At 38.4% G+C, this 27,006-nt stretch overlaps 2 protein-coding genes across 3 annotated transcripts in view; one reads left to right on the forward strand and one right to left on the reverse strand.

Annotated features, from left to right (window-relative positions):
* GABRA5 (gamma-aminobutyric acid type A receptor subunit alpha5) overlaps window positions 1–27,006 on the reverse strand; it is a 100,370-nt gene that overhangs the window by 27,566 nt on the left and 45,798 nt on the right. For both annotated transcript variants that reach the window (XM_060769809.2, XM_060769810.2), the window contains exon 6: window positions 21,232–21,314. In XM_060769809.2, coding sequence (XP_060625792.2) covers window positions 21,232–21,314 — 83 coding nt within the window. The remainder of the gene's footprint in view (window positions 1–21,231; window positions 21,315–27,006) is intronic.
* Window positions 1–27,006, forward strand: part of GABRB3 (gamma-aminobutyric acid type A receptor subunit beta3) — a 288,335-nt gene that overhangs the window by 15,576 nt on the left and 245,753 nt on the right. The window lies entirely within an intron of this gene.

Raw genomic sequence — 27,006 nt, forward strand, 5'->3', positions numbered from 1 at the left:
TGCCCAGCCCCTTAAGCCTCTCCTCATAGGGCTTGTTCTCCAGACCCTTGATCATTTTAGTCGCCCTCCTCTGGACACATTCCAGCTTGTCAATATCTCTCTTGAATTGTGGTGCCCAGAACTGGACACAATACTCCAGGTGCCTAGAGCATAGTACCTGCCTCTTCTTCAATCCTCCTACAACCAGACCAGTGGCAGTGGAGATGAGGGGGGCCTTTCATCTGTTTCTGGGTTTAGGCATAGTGGAGTAATGATGGTGTTTTTTTTCTACCTCTGTCTAAGGTAATGGCAATGGCAATTGAGACAGAGAGAGGGCATTTCATTTGCTTCTGGGTGTAGGCATATTGGAATTCTGCTTGCTTTGTCTGCTCAGGCCTTTCATTCCCTTCCATTCCCTTCCTTTTGCTCACTTATGTTAATATTTATACTGGTGCATTTATTTTTGGATACGACATTTGATCTGGAATGAATGTGAAAATTGATTCTGAACTGTGCTTTGAGGACGGCTGTGTAATTACCTCTCAAAGGAAAGCAGCCGGAATCAGTTATTTCAGCCGCTATTGTTTTCCTTTTGTGTGCTCTCCTGCTCAGCTTGTCGACTTATTGTCACTATAAATCTTCCCCTGAAAAGGGCCGTGGTGGTGGAGCATTGTAAGAGGACTATTTCTGAGTAGCATCATTAGAAGCTGAACATATTGCGACTAGAGGTCTTGCAAGCAAGACAACAGAATGCTGACTTGAAAGCCAAGCCAAAAATGGCAGGCCAATTTGATAGAGCCAAGAATTCAAAATTGTTTTATTCTGTAGATGTTAACAAAAAAAGACTGTTCTCTTGTGTTTAAAGGATACATTAAGAAAAAAGATAGATTATACATCCATACTCTACAAAAAACTTAATTTGCATATTACATAAAAATCTGTCAAACATCTACACATATAGGGTTTAATAAATTTTCCTACAGTGCCATAATCGCATGCAGGATTAGAAGAAGGAAGTTGGAAAGAATCAGAAAATGATTCATCCTAATCTCCAAACCCAATTGTTTCTAAACTCACAGTCATTTCTATTAGTTGGCTGATCCCTGCAATCACAAAGAAAATAGAGACATGATGAAAATGAGCCTGATGATGTATCCGCACTACAATAAATATCAATTTCATACTGCTTTAACTGTTGAAGGTCCATTCAACAAAATCCTGAAATTTGTAGTTTTGAGAATGTTTCTTCTGTGCATATTTACAGAGAATTCTAAGCAGCTTTGCAAAGGAGAAGTTCCACGGTTTCGTAACACAACAGTTAAAGTAGTATGAAAATAGTAAAACAGTGTAATGTAGATCCACTCTGAGTTTTACAGAAGTTCTGTATCCCCACAAGTGCTTGCCTTTTCAACACTACGGTTGAACCAGTCTGTGTTTTCATATATGCTGGGTGGAGGAGTTTCTCTATGCCCCACAACCTTCAAAGGTACATCTGGTGGGAACATAGAAGAGGGCCTTCTCTGATTATCAAGGCAGATAATCCAGATTATTTGCTTTGAACGGGATTATCTAAGTCTACACTGCCATATAATCCAGTTCAAAGCAGATAATCTGGAATTTGTACAGCTGGGTAGAAGGGGCCTCGGTGGCTATCCCCAGTCTGTGCAGCTCCTTCCCAGGCATTTGACGATTTCATACGTAAGGCTATTCTTACCAAAATAAAGTGCCAGATCTTGCTAATTGTTGTGCTGAGGCACTTCAGTGTGCCTATATGTTTAATAATAATATTTTAAAATCTGATTTCAGTTTTTGGGTAGTTTAATCTCATTTTAACTTTCATGACTTTTGGATTTTTTTATTTGTTGTGAGCTCTTTTGAGTCCCAACTGGGAACAAGGCAGGATAGAAATAATCATAACAGCAGCAACAGCAGCAACACAACCAGAAGAAGAGGTAAAATACAATGGACAGCAAACAAATATACTGGAACCATGCTGAGATGATAAGATTGCAGAGTTGGAAACAACAAAAAAAGTCTGTTTCCAACTCAAACATTTCCTTCCCACTTTTACAAATGTTGAACAACAAATGATCTCACAAGTAAATGGAACATAGCCCTGGCTTCATGCTTCCCTGATCAGCCTATCTAATTATTAGCAAGTGAAACTTTTAACAGAGGATGGCCATATAACAGGGTTTTGGGGCTTTGTTTTTTTGTTGTTTTTTTGTGCATTTTTTGAATAACTTCACAGCTTTCCCATTTGTTTCTGAGCACAAATCAAGGTACTGAGTTTGACCTACATGAAACACCTGCTAAGCACTTTTCACCACAGAACAGATTCTTTTAGAGGACTGCAAGTTCTCCTATGAATCTTTAAGATCTTTGCCAGATGCCTTGCTCGAGATTTCAATACTCTCTTAATTTTAATAGCCTGAACAGAAAAGTTGGTGTTCTGGACATCAATTTTCACACTGGCTGAAATAGCCTGGCATCTGTAGGCTAAAAAGTAATCTTCCCCATGGTCTTAGGACAATGATATTATGTTCCTTGTGGTGGTATCTAGAGATGTGGAAAATGGAAAATTTCCCACACCATGCACACAAACAAAAAATGTTTATCCATAGTTGCCTGGGCTATTTGTACAATACAGTCTCGTTTATCCAACCTTTGCTCATTCAACATTCTGTATTATCCAGTGCAGTCTTCCTCTCACCGGATCCACAGCTGTTTCAATACATTGCAATGTTTGGGTGCTAAATTTGTAAATACAGTAATTACAACATAATGTTACTGTGTATTGAGCTGCTTTTTTTCTGTTGATTTGTTGTAAAACATGATATTTTGGTGCTTAATTTGTAAAATCATGACTTCATTTGGCGTTTATTTCATACACTTGTACCCCACCCTTCTCACCCCTGACATTTAATAGGCTTTTCCTTAATCCCTCCTTATTATCCAATATTTTTGCTTAGCCAAAATTCTGCCGGCCCGTTTATGTTGGATAAGTGAGACTCTACTGTATGATGCAAATAGCCATATTAAATGGGCTAAATATAAGACACAAACATCTTGGTATTTTTCTGAGAATACAAACATCAGCAAACCTATGTTAAGAGAAACAGACTAACAAAATAACACCCTGCGTATTTCTTTCCACAAGTTCTTACGTTCCCAATGAGTCAGGAAGTGGACAAGTATGTGCTATTCACATCCATGACTGGGCGAGATACAATGTTTTCTCAAGTTGAAATGCAACTGATAAGTGAGTGAGAGGAGTGAAATTATAGTATAGTTATACCTCAGCAAAGGAAAGTTTGACTGCTGTTACTAGGAATGTGCCCTAGAATCAATGTATATTCTGATGTAGCCATTGTTTGTTAAGTCTACACGGGAGACTCAGTCTGGTAAAATGATTTGAGTGTTGGAGAAGGATTTGGGGAGGTTATGGTTCAAATTCTTACTTGGCTGTAGAAACCCAATGACTGACTTGGGTAAGTCACACTCGCTTGACCTCAGAGGAAAACAATGGCAAACTTCATCTGATCAAATTTTGCTCAGAAAATCCCATGACTGGTTTATCCAAGTGTTGCCATAAATTGGAAATGGCCATATGCTAATAATAATAATAATAATAATAATAATAATAATAACTTTATTTATACCCCGCTACCATCTCCCCAATGGACTCAGTGTAGCTTACATGAGGCCGAGCCCAAAGTACATCAACATTAAAAGCAATAAGAAAACAATCAATACAACAGTTAAAATAAATCTCATAAACAAAAGTAAACAATTCATTTACATTACTATGCCAGAATAATCAGATAACTTTTTAGAGTATTAGAAAAATTCCCTGTTCTACTTTTTCTGGAAAACACGCATTCACTTGAGGAATGCTTTCCCCATGGAAATCTAGTCGACTACCTTGCAAGGCATTAGACACCACTCAAAATGAAGTTCTCCTGTGCTTTTAGTGTGTTACGTATTTGTTGTTGCTTTAACTGATTTTATTTTATGGCTACTTTTTTGTTTATTGATATCTCTGCTTTTATTCCTCTCACTTCTGCTTTTACTGTTGCTCTACTGTGGATTGAGTATCTTGTGTTTAAACTGATGGTTTTAATTTTTTTTCCTGTTAGGCATCTTAGAGGCTTTTATGTTGAAAGATAGAACATAAATCTTTTATAAAAATAGAAGTGGAAGGGTCTCCTACATTCAACTTTTTTCTCTATGTGGTCATTGCAGGGATAATATAAAAAAACTTTGATATTTATACAACCCAAGAACCTTAGTGCCAGGTTGTTTTACCTCTTTACAGAAATGGATTGGGCAAAGGAGTCTTTATTTACCGTCTACCCAGAGTGGATTTCCTTTCTCTTTCCTTGAAGAAGCATAAGGAATGAAAAAAAAAAACTGTGCTGACTCAAAACTTCATGACCTCCATAAAAGCTATTTTCAGTGCATCAGCATGAGAATCATGGAGCTGTGCTCCACTTCTATCTTCTGGAGTGCACCCTATGAAATTCTGAGGCATTTGTTATAGGACTAACCACTAGAGTTCCCTGGCTGAGCTCCCTGGTTTATCTAAATTAAATATCCCAGGATTCCACAGGATGCAGCCATGGTAGCTAACTGTGACAAGTTGCTATGGCTATATAGTGTGCTACGGCGCTATGACACCAACAGTAACAACAATGAACTCGTGGAGCCATGTCTGATTTTGTCACAATATCCTGTATGTAGTGCTTCACTGTATGGGATCATTCAGGAATAAGAGATCCTGGTGTGATTCAGTCCCCTTCTATACTGCCATATAAAATCCAGATCATCTACTTTGAAGGGAATTATACGTGTCTACATTGCCATATCATTCAAAGCAGATAATCTGGATTTATATGGCAGTGTAGAAGGAACCTCAGAGGAAGGCACCAAAGAATAACCAACAAGAGAATTTGATAACTGCTGATCTGAAAAGCAATGGAAGAAGTTGGTTAGTACTCTCCACAAGCTACTAGGTACAATGAAGTGCACCTAAGTAGTACATACACTTGCAACCTTATCAAATTGGCCACCAGAAAAGCCACGAATTATGTCAAATCCAGTAGTGACCAGCATAGGGTGTGGGTGGAGCCCACGCCCCACATCACTTACCCCATCCATGGGGGGGGGGGATGTCTGACACCAGGCTTTCCCCATTGTTGCTAATGCAACCCAGGAAGCGCCCCATGTTGCTGCCACAGCAGCAGCATATGCCAGTTCCGCTTTACTTTAGCCATGGAGCCCCACTGGAAGTAAGTGTACATCATGGGAAGGGAGCTGGTGGGCTCTGTGGCTAAACTAAAGCAGAACTAGTGTATGCCACTGAAAACAGCCCCATCTGATGAGGTTGTTAGTACACTTGATTGGGAGGGAACACTGGCCAACATTGCTTGGGAAGAAAATTTGCATATTCATTCAAATAAGCAAAAAATCAGGAACACATGTGATTATATTTGTCATGTGACAGACAGTTTGGGGACTTGAGAGCAGTGGAGCACTGCCTGTTGTTCATGCAAGGGTACTTGGCCTCCCCCGTAACTCCTAAAACACTTCTGCTACCACAGCAGGAGCCTCTGAATGATGGACTTTGGAAGTGGCAGATGCTGTGCTATGTCATGCTAACTCATCTTGAGAGCCTACCTAATTTGATTTAAAAGCTTTATGTTTGCCCCAAGGCTGAGGGTCAGTAGCTTTCTTCTCTTTATGATTATTGTTCTGAACAACATTGAAGAAGCACTGGGGCTCAATGGGATGAAGTAATCCATAAATTGCACTTGTCTGAACAAATGTAAAAGCTGCTCATTAGAGAATAGCTATTATTGTGGACTAGTACTGCAGGGGCTACAATGGAGAAAGTTATTTCATGTATCTAAATTGAAATATTTCTTTTAACATGACTGATTATTATACAGGAATCATACTACATAAATATACTTTGTTGACTGCTAATGTTGACTTCACCACTTCTAAATTCCTTGTAGGTCATCATCTGAACAATGTAGCAAAACTATAAAACTCATATAAAACAATGTGGCGTACTTCTAAGGGAAAATAACAATACAGTCAAACACATTCACGGGGGACAGGTGGAAGGACTCATACTTGAATGTGCTTCATATCAAATTGGCATGCCATGAACCAGTTATCTTAAATAAGGGTTTAAATGCTGATAATCTTGAACTAATTTAATATCAAATCTATTTGGTAGACCCCAAAACTAGGGGAGCACTTCGACTTTTATCACTATGGTATATATTTCATCAGTACAGGCAGTTCTTGAGTTACAAACATCCGACTTACAAATGACTCATATTTAAGACCAGGGGTGAGACAACAGGAAATAAGAGAAATCTACCCCTCAGAAGGGAAATTCACTCCTGAAAGAGTTATCATGGAGGAAAGGTGTCTCCACTGAAGCTTTATCCTTGTTTGCACAACAAGCCAAATTTTCCAAAATCCAATGATCACATTGGTGATCAAATGAGGTGAAATCTTATGAACAAGGGCACAGATAGCAAAACAAACATTTCCAGGGTATTAACTCATCTATCTATCTATCTATCTATCTATCTATCTATCTATCTATCTATCTGCATTTACACTTTAAAATATATTTGTACCTGTTCTGACTTACAAACAAATTCAACTTAAGAACAAACCTCATAACTTGGGGACTGTCTGTATATTGTCTAGGTGGTAACTGTTCAAAGTTTCTGCTCTTCAGAAATCAGACTTGAATGAGACAGCTGTTTAAACAGAACAGAGATGGACATTGATTTTTTCCTGACTCCCCCTTCCTGAAAAAAGTCACCAATGTGTCTGTTTAGATCCCTGTAAGACTTGGAGCAGATGTGCAATCTGCTATTTACATGTAATCTCCTTGCAAGATACAAAGAAGTAGCTGGTTTATTCCTTTGCAACATAAAAGGGGGGAAGGAAGGAGGAGGGAGATAAAAATATGGTAGCACCCTTACAACTAACTTGCTTCATTTTTCACAAGAGCTTTCATGGATATATCTAGTTTTCTAATGCTGGACCAAGTGGTATTAAGGCCTCGGGCCTTAAGCATATGTGTATGCATACGTGCGTGTGTAGTCTCAGGAATAGGAAATGATGTATCAAAATCCAGGAAAAAACAAATCATTATCTTGCTCTGAATTTTCAGAGCTGGCCAACGTGATACAGGTTTTTCAGATATGTTAACATTGATGTGTGAAAGTAATGAATCTGCTTGCTAAAAGTCAGTTTCCCAAGATTCAAAACTCTCTGAAAGGATACCATCTGCTGTGTGTGTAGCAGAAAGGACTGTAATATATGTGCTATGAATGCCTTTTCTTTGTTCATACCTCTGCTAATGGACTGAAATTTGTATTCGTAATTCTATTCAGCAGTTTCTCTTTTTAGTCTTCCTTTCTAATTTAATTGTTTCAGGACTGCAACTGTATATCCCTTACAGTGTGCCCAAGAAAGTTTAATGTTCTGTGACTGGTTAGAAAAAAGGATGTGGCTGAATCATTATTTTAGGGTGTTACAGAGCTGGAGGAGATCCTGGGGGTTGCAGATGGGCTAGTTCCTGAAAGCTACCCTATCCAAAACACTGTGGTTGATATTCTACATAACCAGAAGAGGCTTTCAATTTTCATTACATGGTTACCTCCCACCTCCCAATTATTTGAATGTGAGAATAATAATAAAATAATTGTATACTTTATTTATATTCTGCTCTATCTCCTCGAGGGGACTCAGGGCGGATTACAGAATACATATATGGCAAATATTCAATGCCGTTATACAATTAGCAACAAAGACAGCCACTACATAGAGGCAAAGGCTTCCCTTTTTTTCATCTCCAGCATCTGGAGGCTGTGATCAACTCCAGTCATGGGGAGGTCCTGCTGTTCCATTTTCCATGCCTAGGAGCCTGTTATCTATGGACAACTTCTTGATCAAATTGCTGGCATGTCTGTATGGGCAGGGCACCTTTTACCTCCCCACCAAAGAGGTACCTATTGATCTACTCACATTACTGTTTTCGAACTGCTAGGTAAGCAGAAGCTAGGATCAATGATGGGAGCTCACTCCAACCTGTGGCTTTGAACTGCCAACCTGCTGGTTGGCAAGATTTTCTGCAGCTGGCAGTTTAACCCACTGTGCTACTGTGGCCCGAGAAGTCCTTCAAATACTCATAAATGTTGCAGAACAGCAACAAAAGACAATATTTCCCTCCTCTATAAATGTGGGAGCACTTCCATTTCATGTATCAGTGTGGGGTTCATGGACTATATTTGTGAACTGTTCATGAAGACATTTTGAACTAAAGATGAGATGAGAATTGGTATTGGCAGGTCAAGTTAATGCTGTCTAAGGCTGGATCTACCCTGCCATATAATACAGTTCAGAAAACAGATTAACTGCATTTAACTGGATTATTTGGCAGTGCAGACTCATATAATCTGGTCCAATGTGTTACTCTGCATTCTGAAACTTTATTGTATGGCAGTGTAGATCCAGTCTAAGATACAGTGTCCTTTTCTCAAAACTAAAATGTATTTCTAAAAACACCTATGAAAAATGTGTTCTAAAATATATGATTTCCTGTCGTATTCCTTTTTTTCATCCATGGAGAAAGTTACACGATTTTTCTCTATAAAGAAATATCTCTGTGGATTTTATGCATGGTTCAAACTTTCTGATCATTCATTCCATCCAAGGATTTGTCATCAAAAGCCTATAATATATTCACAAAACAATACTTTCTGTCTGACAACAAGAAAGCTACTATGGTGACTGCCTTCTGTGGACCAGGATTCTGCATGTTCCAAAAAGAGTGTTTTAAAAATATGCTTTGCATTTCATAGACTTGACTCTTGGGTTAAAGCTCTAAAAATATAACAACATCTGTTTTTAGGAGTCTGACTGTGACTTACAATCCCCTGTATTGCTGGCTGGAAAAGGAAAAGAGGACACTAGTCTTGGAATATAACAGAAACACAGCTTATACTTAAAAGCAGTATTAATCACTAGAAAAGAAACAGTGGTCATGGCAGAAGACATCCATAGCTAATACAAGCCATAATCGCTGCACAAGCAGGTTGTCCATGTTTTGTTTTGGTTTGGTTTTTTTACTCCTTGGTAAAGCCAAACTTTAATACCATTCTGAGTATGGTATTAATACCATTCTGAGGCGAGGCATGGTCTCTGGATCCAGAGGTTGTCCAGAGTCTACTGGATAATCTCCCACTTCATTTCTGTATCTCATAAGAACATCTGTCATTGCTGGATGGGTGTTCAAAATACCATTCTGTGCAACCATTTGTCCACCTTTTTATGGGACACTCATAAGAAAACCGTAAGTGTAATAGCACCCAAGACTTGCACCAACTGATATATAAAGATATATAAAAGTATTTCTTGCTACTAACCACTGGTAATCATATTTCCCATGCATTTTCATATTTTTATCCTGCTGCCCAAGCTAACAGCCATTGCTATATATTGCAGCATGTTTAACCACATGTTTAACCATACAATCTATCAAAATGTACTTTCTTTAATCTGTTCTGAATCTCTCAATCTGCAACTTCAGTGGATGACGCAGGATACTAATGTTATTACAGAAAAGGTTTCACCCTTCTTTACACTATGGATGACTTTATGCATCTCTAGCATGTCTCCTAAAGGCACCAGACCCTACCAGATCTTGGAAGCAAAGCAGAGTCAACCCCAGTTAGTACTTGGATGGAAGATCACCAACAGATACCAGCTGCTGTCAGCTATATTTCAGAGGAAAGAGATGGGGAAAAAACACCTTGGAGTAATTTTTGCCTAAGAAAACCCTATGAAAACCATAGGGTTGCCATAAGTTGACAGGTGATACACAGCATAGCTCCTTTTTATTACGTTTTCCCTAAAACCTAAAAATATTTTTTTCACAGAGAAGTCTACTTATCCCCTTCGGCTTTTCAGCTTTTTTTCTGAACTAGTATGGACATACCCAGAAAGAAAAAGAAAAAAAGAGCAATGCCACACAAATGTGGGGGCAATTTGAATACCTATTTAGAACCATTTTGGTTCTAATAGTTAGGACCATTTTAGTTCTAAAATAGTCCAAAGTGGACCAAAATGTGTTGAAACCATGTTCACACCTCCTTAGGAGCATTGGAAGGAAAGAGAGATGGGGGAGGGGGCATAATGTTGTTGTTTTTGTTGTTGTTGTTGTTGTTGTTGTTGTGTGCTTTCATGTTATTTTTGACTTTGGATGAATTCAACATTAAACTATAATAGGGTGTCCTGTAAATATTTGTTCAGAGGGTTTCCTTCCTCCAAGGTTAAGAACACATTAAGAGAAAATGATTTCAACTGCCCTCTTTCATTTGTCAGAGATGAAACTGGAATACATTCTTGGTGGCAGTTTAAGTTAGAACACAATGTTATTAGCATTCTTAGTCGATGTTGGTATTATTATCTAAGCTGAGGCCATGTGATGTTGTAGCTTCTAATTTATAAATTAAAATGGTCTAAAATGACTAAAAAAGATGGCATATGAATGCCAATCAGGGACAAGTCTGAGATATTCTGGGGTTAAACACCTGCCACTGCTCTCCATTCCTTGATAGAATTACAAACTTATAGTATCTGCTGATGACATTCTGCATGCATTCATTCAAGTACATAAACAACATTTGTATAACTAGGAAGTGATGTGTTGTTGTTTTCAGAAGACAATTGTGGCTCTTTGCATGCATATTGCTCAGATGTTGGCATGGTGATCTTTCAGTAAATTAATGCTCAAGTCTATTTTTCTGATTTCCATCTCACAAAGCAAAGCCATAGCTCAGCCTTACTGAAATTATTTCATTCCCAAACAACCATTCTAAAAACATTAATTCTAATTACAGATATATCTCTATGAAGATTCTGAACTGATTAACACTGAACCTTTGATTAAGAGAACTTTTGATTACCATGAAAGGATTCTAAATCTTTGATTCACAGGAAAGCAAATCAAATGATTAAGGAGGACACAGTGGATCTTTGGAGTCCATTGAGATTTGGTTTCAGGATCTGCCGTGGACACTAAATTCACAGATACTCAAGTCATATTATGTGCAATAATATAGCAACATGGTGTCCATATAAATAATGATTTGCTTTTTGAATTAAAATAAACACTTCAAGCTGTGGCATGATGCAGAATCTGAGGATATGGAGGTTAATACAAAAACCAATGCAAGTAACTGTTTTCGAGGGCCAACAAAAGATCAAAATATAATTCTCCCTTTTGGAGAGAAGGAGCCAAAACAGCTTGGTTTATATGTAAATAAAATAAAATGATATATATATATATATATAGCCCATGGGATTTTGGTTAAAATACTGAAAACGTTATCTTTGTGGTGTTTTCCTATCCCTTAAACTGGCTTAACAAACTGCCTTCTCTTTTGGACTTGCTGAGATGGTTAACCTGTAAATCATATTCAGCTGTTGCTCACTTTTTAATTCACATAGAACAGTAATATGCATTTTGAATTGTTGTTGCTATTATTGTTGCTATTTTACACACAAGGAGACTTAAATAAGAAAACAGCTAGTTGCGGGTATTTTGTTTGTTTTTTAAAACTCATCAATTGCACTATGGTCAAACACATGGAGCTCCTAGATTAGAAAAGTTTCTTTCTTTCACTACAGATCCCTGAATCCCCCAGCTATCATATCTTGTTTTAACCCACCCCCCCTAAATAACTTTCCAAAATCAGGAAGTGTGTTTGTTAAAACACTCAACTAGTACCCACACTCCATGTCATCACTACATATGATCCATTGATCATTTAATGCCCAAAAAGTTTCTTTAAAGTCAATTTTCAAATGCTCAAGAGTCCAGAGCTAAAAAGCAATAAGAGTGAATTTCACCTTGGCCCCAACACTGGTACAGTATTAGATCTCAAAATAGGATCTAATGTAAGACTGATGCTCACAGACTTATCCTAAGCTAATCACTTACTATCATCGCAACTAAGACTGCTTACTGTAGTTATAAAGCCAGGGGCATTATTTATTCATGTTCTTGCATTTCACTTCTTTTTGGAAGATGACTTTTTAAACATTGCCATGTAGGAGAATTACCAAGATGAAGGAAGTTGCAAGCTTTCAGGTAATATATAACCAGGATGGGTACACCTCTCCACTAAGTGATACCCACTCTACAAGAGAAAATATAATGTCTGTTCTGAAACATAAAATACTCATATTGTTGACAATATTAATTATTCCTTAAGATTGACAAAGCAATAGGTGTCAATGGCCGGAATCATGTATCATACTTAGAAATCTATAACCTGCCAGTTCACACTGGTGACTGTTACATGAGAGCCCTTCAATCTCTACCTAAAAGGAAGCAATTGACGGGGATCAGTTTCCCTGTTGGGTTGTTGTAGGTTTTTCTGGGCTACAGTTTCCCTGTTGCTCGAAAATCAGCTGATATCATTCCTATCTACCTCATATAATCACATAATCATAAAACTGGGAAAGACTACAAAAGGCATCCAATCCCCTGCCATGCGGGAACACATAATGACAACTCCCCTAACAGATGGCCATCCAGCCTCTGCTTTAAAAATATCCAAAAAGGGGAACCCCTCCACACTCCAAGGAAGTATATTCTGCTGCTGAACAACTCTTACCATCAGGAAGTACTTCCTAGTGTCTAGGTTATATATCTTTTCCTGCAAGTTGAATCCATTTTTTCATTGTAATCTCCAGAACAGCAAAAAAAAGCAAGCCCGCCCCATCCTCTATGAGGCATTATTTCAAATATTTAAACATGGCTATCATGTCCCTTCTTGGCCTTCTTTTCTCCAAGCTAAACATACACAGCTTCCTCAGCCTTTCCTCATAAGGTTTCGCTTTAAAACCTTTGGCCATTTTAGTCAATATCCTTCTTGATTTGTGGTGCTCGGAACTAGACACAGTATTCCAGGTGAGGTCTGACCAAAGCAGAACAGAGTGGGACCATAACTTCTTTTTGGTCTTGATACTATACTTCTATTGATGCAGCCATGAATTAAATTAATTATTTTAGTTACCACCTCACGCTATTAACTCATGATCAGTGTGTGGACTACTAAGATTCCTAGATCTCTTTCACATGGGCTGTTTTCAAGTCAGATGTCATCCATTCTATACCTGAGCATTTCATTTTTATTGTCAAAAGGTAGTACCATGCATTTCTTCCTACTGAAATTCATTTTGTTAGTTTTGGCCAAGTAATCCAATCTGTTAAGGTTATTTTGAATTCTGATCCTATCCTCTGAGGTATTAACTACCCTCACAACTTGTTGTTATCTGCAAATTTGATACACATGTCATTTATGTCATCACATAAGTAATCTTCGGTACAGAACAACTACAACAGGGACCTGACTCTGCCTGTCATAATGGGACTGCTTATAGAAGGGGGTGGAAATGAAAGCTGCTTTCCGAGTGACAGAGGAATAACCATCACTCAATCACAATAACTTCTGCCCAGTAAATGGGGATGGGGGGCAGAGGTCATTCTGGAATACAGTATGTACTATGATAATTGTGGTGTTTACACATACAGGGTTCCAGCCTATACTTTCAGGTCCAAAATGTGTAGAAATTGTGAATGTCAACTGCAAAGCAAATTTGAAAAGTCTGTCCTGCTTGGGATTTGGAAAAGCCTCTAGATGAAAGCCCAGGAAATTAAAAATCTTCAATCATAACAAGATTTCCATAACACACACCATACTATCAAAGCAATAGCACACATTACCAAATTCATCTTTGAATGATTGGAATGGAATATCATTAACATAGTGTGCAAAATAAGGTCTAGGAGCTAAGTCAATTGTCTAGAGGGGGAGGATGGCTTTTTTGTCTGCATTATACTGCATTAGACCTAAGAAGTGGGGTAAAATCCTCATTCCGATATTATTTTGCTGGCATAACCTTGAAGGAAAGTCAATTAACCTCTTTCCGGTCCAAATAACTTGTTTGTACAAAATCATCATCTTATTTACCTGCTTCTACTGAGCTACTGTAATGTCTGACCTCATCACTGAAAAGTGCCTATTGGGTCAATGGGGGAGTGAAAGACTGTTGAAGTGGAAGGAATAAAACCTACTACTTCTGAATATTCTATGCAAAGTGGGCTACTAAAACATTTCAAACAGTGTACGTTGTGACTCCATAGTTCCCATGGCAGCACCAGCAAAAGAGGTGCTGTTGCAAATGTGCATGTGCCTGTAAATATGGAAATCTCAAACTACAGAGAAAATTTCATTAGAAAATAGGATATAAAGGTTGCTAATTCAGTAAAGGAAGAGCAATAACAATAAAGGATTATGTTGTAAATATATTCAAAGATGAACCAATAAAATAGAGAACCTTATTTCTTTTACATTGATTATGCCCTGGCACAAATATTGAAACAACTGCATATTCTCCTGCTGCTTGTCTCTGGTCATTTATTTATTACAGGGGGAATACTGTTGCTTCCTCTTCCACAATATTACAGGATGGGTAATATTACTGATGTCACTAGCCTGGGGGATAGATGGGTTGTATGACCAGGGTTGCTTTATTTGTTTTGGGATTTTTCTTGTTCTTGTATTTCAGAGGGCTCTAAGGCACCTCCCAACCCAACAATTCTGTGATTCCCTCAGTGGTAGGTAGTTTCAGACAGAGAAAAGGGAACTCCCTTTTCTCACACAGTAAAGTTAAAGAGTGGCATCCACATCAGATGTAACGGCTGCCAAGTTGGATGTCTTTAAAAAGGGATTAGTCAAATCCATGGACCTTACAGCTATGAATGGCCGTCACAGGGTCTAGGACATCACCTCTTCCAAGATAAGCAGGTTCATGCCTCTGAATGCCAGCTGCTGATAAAGGGTATGAGGAGAACACTGTTGTCTACATGTCCTTCTTGCAGGCATACCTTTGGGACTTCATGTACTTGTCCACATGGCAAACAGAAATGTAGACTGGAAAGGTATATCTCAGTATAACTATTAAAAATATTTAAAGGGGTATACTTCACTATTATAACTAAGCAGAACTTGGAGAAATGAGTTTGTAAATAGATAATTCCTCAAATTCCCTAGCTGCATAGCTTTGTCTGATACATGATCTTGTAACACCTGACTCATTTTGACTATGGCTGCTTTTACACGGCCATTTAATCCAGGTCAGGACATGAATTTAAGATATCTGGTTCACTTCTAAGTGCCTACACAGGCACCCCATGAAATGTCTGTATGCTGGGATTGTGTCCACAAACATCTACTGAGTGTGGAGTGATATGATACAAGAAATATTTCTCCTACATCGTCCAGTAAGATGTGCTGAAAAGAAGCAGCCTGTGTGGTAAGAATCAGTTAGTTTCAGCGAAAAGCAAGAAAGGGGAAGCAAGTGTTCTCACTGAAATGATGCGGTTTCCTCTCCATGGGGAGGTCTTTACTTTCCAGCTGAGCTGTGTAACCAAGGTTTTTCTTTGAATGAGTCAGTGTTCACTTAAGTACTCCACATTTGGAATTTGGCTTCCTGTTCTGCACTGTTTATACAGTGATTAGCTTCAACAAATTTATGACTTGATCTAGAATTTCTACTGAGTTTTTAATGTGCTGTTTCCAGCTGGATTTGTGTTGCAGGTCACATTGGGGGGGGGGGGGTGTACATTTTTTAGGCACCCCAACCTCGAGCCAGCTTCAAGTTGGATTTTAGTGGCTGTCCAGAAGTGTCCTATGTTTTGATTTAGTTTTCATGCTGTACAGGCAACCCTCCACATCCTCCACATGATACTGTATCCACAGATTCAATTATCCACAGCTTGAAAATATGGGGCTTTTTTTAAATCCAAGAAGCAAGATTTGATTTTTCCCATTTTATATAACAGACACCATTTTACTATGTGCCTAGAGCAATACAGATTTTGGGTATCCACAGGAGTTCCTCAAATCAAACCCCAGTGGATACCAAGGCTCCCCTGTACATCACATCTGGGGTTTATTTATTTATTAACAACCCCAGATGTGATGTACACCCCACCCTTCTCACCTCGAAGGGGATTCAGGGAGGCCTCACAAAAGCAAAATTCAATTAATACAGTTTGACACCATTTTAACTGCCATGACTTAAAACTATGGAATCATAGGTTTCGGTTTTGCAAGGATTTAGTTTTGCGAAAGTGCTGGTATCTCATCAAACTTCAACAGTTGGATACATACTTACAAAACATCTACATGCCACATATTGTGGCATGGTTATGAAGAGAAAAACCCCACAAATCTTTTTTAAAGAAAAAAAGGAGTAGGTGGCTGTTGGAAGAGAGAGAGAGAGATCAGATAGTAAGAGAAAGGCAAAAAAGAACAATGCCACTGCATTTGCAGTCTCAGCAGAAAAGTCTTATAGATTTTACATCAATGTCAGACACTCCTGATGGGGTTAATTTCATATAAGTCTGTTATGCTGTGGGTTAGGGAAAAGAACATGTTAGCTTTGGTGGGGGAGGGGGGGTGTTGCTTGATGAAAAACCTATCCAGAAAACCCAGCTGGCTGCCATTTCCCGTCACATGCAAGGATTCTATTTACATTTATGCACTTGATATTTTATCATCAGCAAAATAATTCAGAAAGCAAGCACTGTTCCTCCCTCCCGTCTCAAAATTTTTGTTCTTCTAGCACTTATGATATTCCTATGTGTAAAATAGTACATACTGAGACATATTTGAAAAATAACCCACGGGCTTTGAGAATGAAACAAATTATTAGGTTACAGACTGAATACAACCGTTGATAAGAGTTAGAGGACCACTGAGCACATTAGTAATGTTACTGTCATGTTTGATTTTTCTTGACAAACTGAAAGCTCCTTATGAGCTCAAATCCACAACACTACTTGCTTTCAAAATACCCCTGTCTGCATCTGAACAGAGCCCTGCCTGGAGACTAAAAGGCATCAAGCTTGTCTCCTTGAAGATGGAGATTGGAAGGTTTAGCCTTTTAAGAAAATAAATACATTTGCAAAATCACATGGTGCACTGTCTCTCAGTCTGATTCACAGGGAAATGGAGAAGAAGATGAAGAGAAGAGATGTTGTTTTTTATTGAGAAATCGAACCCCCCAAATTTATGAATTCCCATATATAAAATATATGAAATATATAGACTTTCAGATATAGCTACAGTGGGCACATATCATCTTTGTCCTGCAGGAATCTCTTCATGAATAGGCTCTGGAATCCTAGCCAGACCGTATGAAACAATAATTTAAAAATCCGTAATACCTTCACAATAAATCGGGAGACATGATGGGAACTCATAACGGACTTTCCTCAGGACAGCTAGGACCCCTTTCCTGATTTTCTTGATATAATTGAGGCTATCTGTCGAAACAATCCATCTCCCATGCCCCAAGTCAGCCTCACCCGCATATCATCCATTTATATGGTAACTGCCTTCAAGAACCCATTGTGAGCTCTGGCATAACTCCATTGTGCCCACCAGAGTCAAACCATTAAGCACATCACAGACTCATTAACAATTGCCATACCACACTCCTTCCTGATCATATCCTTCTCAGAGGTGGATCAATAAACAGACAGACACTTCAAATGCTCCAATGGCAATTTATCAAATTTTCCACCATTCTAAAGAGCCAACCAGCGACGATGTTGGACAGAACCTTGAGCCACTCAGGGCACAGATCCTAGCCAGACGGTTTGCCAGTCAATTGGGGTGGGTGTGGGTTTCTTGAATAGCTGTCAAAATGAATAAAATGCTCTGTATTGCCTATTGCAGGATGTCAGTTCTTTGGAGGGCTATCTCCACTGACATCCTCTCTGGCCATCAAGAATAAAGCCTATGATTTTGCCTTCAAACCCGTTTGTGACTCATTCAGCCTTCTGGGCAGCTAGACACTCTAGGGCCCTGAACCCATGATTTAGCAGAACTGAAAGCACTTAACAGGTTGACCAGAGAAGTTGGAGACAGATGGTGCATCAAAACCAGGAGTCCTCAAACGAAGGCCCGGGGGCTGGAAACGGCCCTCCAAGGTCATTTACCCGGGCCTCGCTCAGGGTCAACCTAAGTCTGAAACAACTTGAAAGCACACAACAACAACAACAATCCTATCTCATCAGCCAAAAGCAGGCCCACACTTCCCATTGAAATACTAATAAGTTTATATTTGTTAAAATTGTTCTTCATTTTATGTATTGCATTGTTTTTAAGTGGGTTTTTTTTTGCACTGCAAATGAGATATGTGCAGTGTGCATAGGAATTCATTCATGTTTTTGTTCAAATTATAATCCAGCCCTCCAACAGTTTGAGGGACTGTGACCTGACCCTCTGTTTAAAAAGTTTAAGGACCCCTGATCTAAACTGTAGCATTAATGCAGTGTGACACCACTTTAACTACCATGGTTCAATACTAAGGAAACATAGGAATTTGTAATTTTACAAGGTCTTTAGACTTCTCTAGCAAAGAGTAACAAACTACAAATCCCTACAGTGTAAATGCACCCAGAGTAAAAGATGCCCACCTCTTGAAGCCTATCCCAGCACAGTGAATATTTGTGAAGGGTATTCTTCTACATAAACAAAGGACTTGGGCTATTAAAAATAAGTTCTCTCTCACTCTTGGACATGTTCTCACCTATATAAACTCAAAACCAAATGTGTGATGGGTTCTACTGGAATAGAAGAGACACAGTCTTACACCATTCCCTGATTCAAACATAGGCAAATGTGTTATAGAGATTAAGTGTATATACACAACACAGAAATAATAATTTTTATATCAGTTCCAACAGACAAGTGCACTTCCCTAAACTGGAGCACTAGAGCTCTCTAACAAAGAAATCTAAGTAGGTCAGCAAACTACAAATGTAGGAGGTATTCACGGCAGTTAATGGAGTGGGTGTTTCAGCTAAGGTGATAGCATTCATTTGTATCCAAATATATCTGGTGTTGTACCTCTGTGTATTCCTTGCCTATGAAAACCCTTTGAAATTTATGGAGGTTGCCTTAAATTGACAAGCAGCTTGAAGGTACATATAAACATAGAAACACACATCACACACATCAAGTATCATAGCAAGCTATGTATATCTAAAATAGTATAACTGGGGAAATAAAATATTTTGAGCAATACAGCCATGAACTTTTCGAACTTCCTGTCAAAACTTCCAAAGTCTTCTGGGATTTTTATTGTAACCAGAATTTCTGTTATGATACCAGTGGGTAAGAAAATTACTCTAGTCACCTAGTTTGTACTTCAGATCTAAATACCGCCCAACAATCCCCTTCCAATTGCAGTTATTTTGGAAGTTTTATAGTTCCTTGGTATCTGCTGGGCTTAGATTCCAGGATCTCCTTGGATAAGAAAATTCATGAATACTCAAGCCCTATTATATATAATGGCATAATAAACTGGAATTCCTTATATAAAATGGCAAAACTAAATGTCGCTTTTTGAAATTTCCTCAATAATTATAATTTCCTCCTGCATTATAATCATCTTATGATTATAATGGATAATGCATAGTAGTATCTTTTCTGTGATGTAACTATAAATATCTTAAATTACTTTTATACTCATAGGGATGGCATCACTATTTAAGTGTATTTTGAGCTACAGGTCAGAGGCTTCTAGCTTGACTTTTCCCCCTCGCTGTCATTCTAATTTACAAAGCAACTGTTTTAGTTACTTCACTAACACTGTCTTTTTAAAATTGTCACCACATTCTCAACTACTGGGAGTTTGAGTCTTAATTGTAATTTCTTCTTTAAGGTGCTAGTTCTCATCCAAGTTAGAAGATATGGGTTGTAATGACTTTTCAGCAGTAACAGTCTTAACATTCCTCTGCTCCTTGCTTTCTGAAGCAAATAAAGCTCTTTTTGGCCACCCATCATACACCAAATAAGATCAGGTGATGAGATGACTAGACTGACAGAATGTTTGCATCACTTTTATTGCAGCTCAAGGGATTATGCATTTTGCCACTTAACTTATGGAGGTTGTTCCATCATTACAAATGAATCGGAAAGAGTCGGAAAGAGTCCACCATGTCCCACAATGGGTAGACTAGGGATTAATGCACAATATAACCCCATCCTCATTCCTTTCTATCTGGATTGCGATTATTTTAAACATGGATTCCGATTTGCAGGTGTGTTCTTGGGAATAAGAGGTAAACTGTGGTTCACTGGAGTAAATATGCTACAAAGGCCTGTGTCAGTACAGAAAAGCTACACACATTTCTCAGAACATTACATAATAGTACATATGTAAGAACTGTACAAACACAATTTAGTGCTTAATGGAATTATCATTTTCACACAGATGCAAAATCCTCAGGCTATATACCCTCAGCCACTCATCAAATAGTAGCTCTGTTTTCAGCTCCTAAAGGATAAGTTTGCCACACACTGGCTCTCATATTATGAAATAAAATGCACTCCAAATACCATTTCCCACATTGATCAGGTGCAGGGAGAGGCAAGCTGAAGGGATGAAATCTTGGTAATACCAATGACAGTCTACTAAACTCTTTTTATAGTCCCAGCAAAACCTCCCAAATGGCAGTACACATGACCCTTCAGTGTCTTTTATTGTGCCTAGCAATATGACTGTTAACTCAGTTCACTTTTGATGAGGTCGTTTCGCCCTCCTGGCTGCTAGCTGCAAAACCATCATGCTGTTGGGCGTATAGGGAGGAGACAACAATAGTAACCTGAGAAGGGAGGCATGCATCAATTCATTTTCAGTCTCCCATAGGTTGTAACTTGGTCCTGTTCCCAAATTAATCCACTTTTTTATTTAAAAAATCCAATTAAAAATCCAAAGATTATTATAACACACATTGGTAACAGCACTCTTCAACCCATTGAAATATATTGAGAAGTATGACACATAATGGATCGGAATGCTCCAATTGGCACATAAGTCCAGGAAATGCAGATCAAATCAATTTGCATAACCATTACAAAGATCAAATCCTTCAGGCATGATTATGCCAGAGCAAGAAAAAGTTATGACTCCTGCGATAGACTAAGTGTAGGAATATTAGAAACATTCATAGCAAATGAAGAGTGGTATCTAATTCTTCATGTTTAATTCAGCTATTCTTACTGAACACTATAATCCCATGAACATCTTATTCTTAGACTTTATTCAAAGAAATGAAACACTTACAGCTTCCAAATTTTAATGGACAGGCATGGGCATCCATAGGAAAATCTTCCAGCTGCATCGGACATTCAGCAGAGATAGTTAATCTAGCAGAGAGAGAGAGAGAGAGAGAGAATATTATAGAAACATATATGTCAACCATACAAACTATGCCTGCTGTGTTGCTATGAGTTTTTCAGGCTGTATGGCCATGTTCCAGTAGCATTCTCTTCTGATGTTTTACCTGCATCTGTGACCAGCATCTTCAGAGGTCTATTGGAAGTGAGACAATTGGAGTGTATCTGTGGAATGTCCAGAGTGGGAGAAAGAACCCTTGCCTGTTTAAAGCAAGTGTAAATGTTGCAATTAGCAAGCTTGTATACCATTGAAATGCCTGCTGTGGTTTGTTCGTGTGATTAAATTAAATCATTATTCTGATAATTAAATTATATCTAGCATACCAACACATTCTTTCATAACTTATTTTGTTTTCCAGTCAGTATAATTTATTAACTTCCTGATTATTAATGGTCAGTTTTCTACATTGTTACTTAGGCCCCATCTACACTGCCATATAATGCAATTTGAAACTGCATTATATGGTCTGTATAGACACATAAAATGCACTTCAATACAGTTCAACTACATTCGATGAGTCTACACTGACCATATAATGCAATTTGAAATTGCATTATATGGGTCTACAGCAGGCATGGACAAGCTATGGCCTGGGGGCTGGATGTGGCCGCCTAGGCGCTTACCTCATGCTCTCCTCATTTTCTCTGTCCTCTTGGCATAAAGATGTGGTGGCCTGCTGCATCTTTATATGCATTTCTATAAAATGCATGCAGCAGTTGTAAAAATAAGTGGCAATTTTGTTTCCATCTGCTTGGAAGCAAAAGAAACATAATTGTTCTGGTTGGAGCATTAGACAAGCACTATGGAAGATTAGGTTTCCTTGGAAACCCACTGGATGACCTTTAAGCAAATCATACCCTCTCAGCCTTAGAGACAGGCAGTGGCAAATTTTGTCTGAATAGATAAAGCAGATCTGTATAAAGGGCCCTTCTATGCAAGCCCTAAAATGCGGAACGAACCTGGAAAAAAGAGGGGTGACTAAATTGTTTGCTGAAAATACGTGCTGGATTGCATTAATAGTTAAAAAAAAAACCCTGATTATGGCTCTAAAATGTGCATGTTCGCATGACTGAATGTGGCTAAATGGAAGCACAATTGGAAAGCAATTCCCATGAGAACTCTCTGCAGCCATTCCTTTGTTCTTGTGTATATGAAATTAAACAGATCTTGAATTTATGCAGTGGGCACCAGTATGGGCAGTATGGGAGGCAAGTGACCCCAAAGAGATATCGAGTTCGGGGGGGGGGGGGGAGGAAAGTAAAGGCAGCAGCAGAGTGAGCAGAGAGAATGACAAGAAATCTGCTTGTGTGCACATTCAGATATCCATGTCAGTACTTACGAGGTCCAGCACAATTCAGAGGATCGATTAAAAAATACAAGTAAATTTCTGCCAGATGTCCCCCATCCATCTTGTGGAGTTCTAAAATATGTTGCAAACGAACATGTCACAACACTGAGGGAGCATTGAATAAGGACTGACAGCTCTTTGTTTGGACTTTGTCAGGCACTGCATTTTTTTACCTCACTTATTTGTCCTGCATTTTGACGATGTCTGGAAATGCCCTAAGATAGTGTTACTATAAGTACATTAGAGTTGACTGGAAGGCAAAAACAATACAAATAAATAATACAGAGAGCACACATTGTAGTTTGTAAAGAGGATTGTACTTCCTGGGGCCTTTCAGGAGTGTGGCTCACAAAAATAAAGCATATCATAGATCTTCCAATGGCAAACAGTACTGATTTTGCTGTCATCACTCCCAACTGGCTGGAAGCAGCTAGCAGCTAGCCTAAGGTCTGGTGCCCTGGCTCTCGGTGGTAACGCACTGGGTTTTGTTCCCTGTATGTATTTGCGTGCATTGCAAATGAACAGCAAAATTCAATATCAATGCAGCACTGTCAGGCTGAAAGACGTTACTTCTATTCCTCCTTGAATTAGTTAGAACTGCACCACGAATACATTACCAAGAGTGACAGCACTCTTGGTGATTATATTCAACAGAATGAAACATAATTTCAGGGAATTCCCTACCTATGCACTCATCCATAAAATGTATTATTGGGAGAAATTACTTTCTGTTGCTGATACAGCTAAATAGCCACAAAGGAATATGTGCTCAGTGGACCTCAACCAAATAGCAATTTTTTTACAGAAACATCCTTAGTGACTACAAAACTTGAGTTTTCTCTAGATCTAATTTCACACTTATAAAGTCAGTTTATTATAAACTTCTGGAAGGACAGAGCACAGGCCATGGTCACTTTGAGGATGCTACAAAAATAGCTCTATTCATTGTGAATGATTCCTCCCTGGTCATAATTTTTAATGTGGATTTCACAGTAATGATGGGACTTTCCACACTTCTCACAATACCACCTGGAAATTTAGAGCTTATATGAGAGTGGTGACCACACAATAAATCACTCTCTTTAACTACCTTAATATTCCTCCTAGATGTTTGAGAACTACAAGTCCTATCATCCCTGAGCAATGGCTGGTATAACTAGTGCTGAATAGCACCAGAGCAATGGCAACTTGTCATGGAATAGTCTGCTTACTAGGCATGTGCGATCGATTAAAAAAATGATTTAAAAGTCATTACAAAATTAGAGAGTGCTGGCATTTTGTTTCTAAAGTATTTCTAAAGTATAGCTACTAAAAATGTCATTACTATAACAAGAATAACACATTTTTATTACTTTTTCGTTAAGTAATTGAGCAAGTGGGGAAACTACAGGGCTCATTTCTCCCACATTTTTGGAGCTATTGCGATAAAACTTACTATAATTGTACCACACATTTTTCACTGCTAGCCAACAAAATTTCAGAATGTTACACATATCAACTATTTCGGGAGGGATTTTTGAATGTTTTACAAACAATATTTTTTTAAAAAAAACTACAAAAGCTATGTACAATGCACAAGATAAGCAAGATTCACACATCTACAGATTTTAGGGGGATTTTTAAAAGTTTCGACAAAAACATTTATTCCCAAAAAAGCCACAACAGCAATCCCTTCGAATGTATGTTTATATGACACATAATTAACCACAAGACTTCAACTTAGTACAGATTTATACTATTACTTACTTACTTTAGTCCTCTTTGCAGATTCAATAATTTTATTTATTATTATTAGGCTCACCCTAATTGGCTGGCTGCTGCAGCCTTCATAGAAGCTTTCTGATGCTGAGCACTGCTTTCTGGAAAATGTTGTTTTGGGCAGGGCCTTTTGAATTCTCTGCTACAGGGGGCCTTGCCTTCCAAAACTACATTTCCCAGAATGCTGTGTTCTCAGTCTCCTGCCCAACTTTGCTAGTCCTGCCCCCAGTTGCCCATCCTTATGGCGACCAGCAAAAGGGTCTTAATTTAAAACACTAGCAATGGCCTTTGCTTAATGCTTATACTGAAAATTAAACTGACTTTGGGAGGAATCCAAATATTACAGAATCTTAAAAAAATGGTGAGTGTTTTGATTCTAAAATCCCCCTTTCCTGCCTGTTTCTAATATTGATTTGCATGCACAAATTTAATGAATTTGATGTGACCTACAAGGAGTAACGATATTTCAGCACACCCCTACTGCTTATATTGAGATCCCTAGGGTAGCTGTAATATTTGCTATAGGCTCATTTCATGCTAATTTTGGAATAACAAATGGCTTGGCAAATTGATATGAAATGCCTTTAGGCCTGGATAACATATGTACATCTGTTGTGATATAATTTCCTGAGTGTGCCCCTTCTATTCTCTTCCCCTTATCCATGGATCCATTCAGTGTAACTCCAAAGAGATGCAGCAGAGCATAACTCTCTCCTACTAAATCAGTCAGATTCTTTTAGTGCTTGAGACATAACATTCCCAAAGTTTCTGCTCCTCATCAGTGGGGGAATGCATCCTTCCATAAATGAAATTTTCTGAATTTTTATGAATCTGAAAATCGTCTTTCTTCAGTTTTGTGGGAGACAACTACACAACTTTATAACATAACAATAATCTGCAGAAAGAAGGAGGTCTTTCAGACACAAACACTGCATGTCATTATAAAAGATAAAACAAACAAATCAAAGGGGGAAAGTCTATTTTCCCCATTGACACTCATATTTTTTCTCCAGATTTCTACAATACAGTTACAAGATGTGGCAATACAACATTCAAGTTAAAAAAGAATATCTACTCAGATTCCCAAATTTACTAAAATAAATTACATACATTTTCCTTTTTGTGACAGTTTTTTGTTCTGTGACCAAACTGGCAAGTAATAAACTGGCAAGTAGCACACAAGTAGTTTTCATGTGGAGGCTCATATTGGTTGGTATTTATTTCTGATTACACATGTTCAGTATGTTTTTCCCGTGGATACCTTGAGATAAAGGGGGCTGAATTTAAGAGATGGTTGCTGGTCTCCTGAAAAGTTGTAAGGCTGCCATAATGATCCTTATTATGACACAGATCCATTGCTCAACTTAGATCAACATTACCAGCACCAACAGGCAGCAGCTTGTTAGATTAACTACTCTGCTTGGAGATGGAGAAGAACTGAATGCGAGACTATTGGCACTCATGTGCTCTGTTACTGAACAAATGCCACCCCCACCCCCCAAACTATCCCAGTATGAAGATACAGGTGAAATAGTCATGCAACCCCACTATCTCAGTTTTTTTCTTCAAATAATAACAATTACGTTTATAAACCAGGCACTGGGGCATGATAATCTCATCATCTATACAAAAATCAAGGATAAGGGCAACATTTATGTGTCCAAAGACCATTTTATGATGATGATGATTTTGTTGTACAATTTGGTAGCACAGAAAAAATACAACCCTATCCCTTTCAAATAGCAGGATGGTGGTGGATGATAGATGTGCAGAATGGAGATGATGGCTGTTTTACATAGATAGATTTGGTGCATCCCCCCACCCCTGAAAGTTGCTGGAGACTCCCCCCCCCCCCTGAACACCTCTGGAAATGTGGAATAAAATGTGTGCAGAAAATATGTGCCTTATTAAAAGGGGGAAACTTATCCTTAAAGTGGAAGTACTCTTTCTTCAATTCTGTGCTGTCTGTGGCCTAATTGGCAGCAGTGGTCATGGACAACCCTTGGAGACATAGAAGGGGAGTACTAAGTGAGTTGTGCTTCTTGACAGGGGGTTGTACTGGATGGCCCACGAGGTCTCTTCCAACTCTATGATTCTATGTGTGTTGCCCATCCCTGCTATAAACAAGGACTTTAGACATCACAATGAGAATGCCTTTCTAGTTGGTGTTTCCATAATGAAAGGAGCAAAACAGGACTTTGTCAGTTCTATGAGCCCCAACTCTGATAGATCACACTAAGCCAGAATCTCTGTACACCCTGTGATTCATTCCACCATTCTTAAAATGTACTTAATGTTGGGATTTTTTCTACAAAGTTCAGAAAAGTTATGTTTTACGCTAAACTCCCAGAATCTTTCAGCCTGCATGGGAAATTATGGAAATAAATGCTAGTAAAAAAAAAAAAAAAAAGCTTCTCTGTCTCTCTCTTTCTGCAGACCATATCATTTTCTCTAATATAGGGTATTAAAATGTTTCTCACTACAGCCCTCCTCATCCTCAGAAAGCATGGTCAATATTGTATGCTAGAACATCTGGAGAGGCCCAGATTGTGAGG

This window comes from Anolis sagrei, chromosome 3, assembly GCF_037176765.1.
Source record: "Anolis sagrei isolate rAnoSag1 chromosome 3, rAnoSag1.mat, whole genome shotgun sequence".
Classification (NCBI taxonomy): domain Eukaryota; kingdom Metazoa; phylum Chordata; class Lepidosauria; order Squamata; family Dactyloidae; genus Anolis; species Anolis sagrei.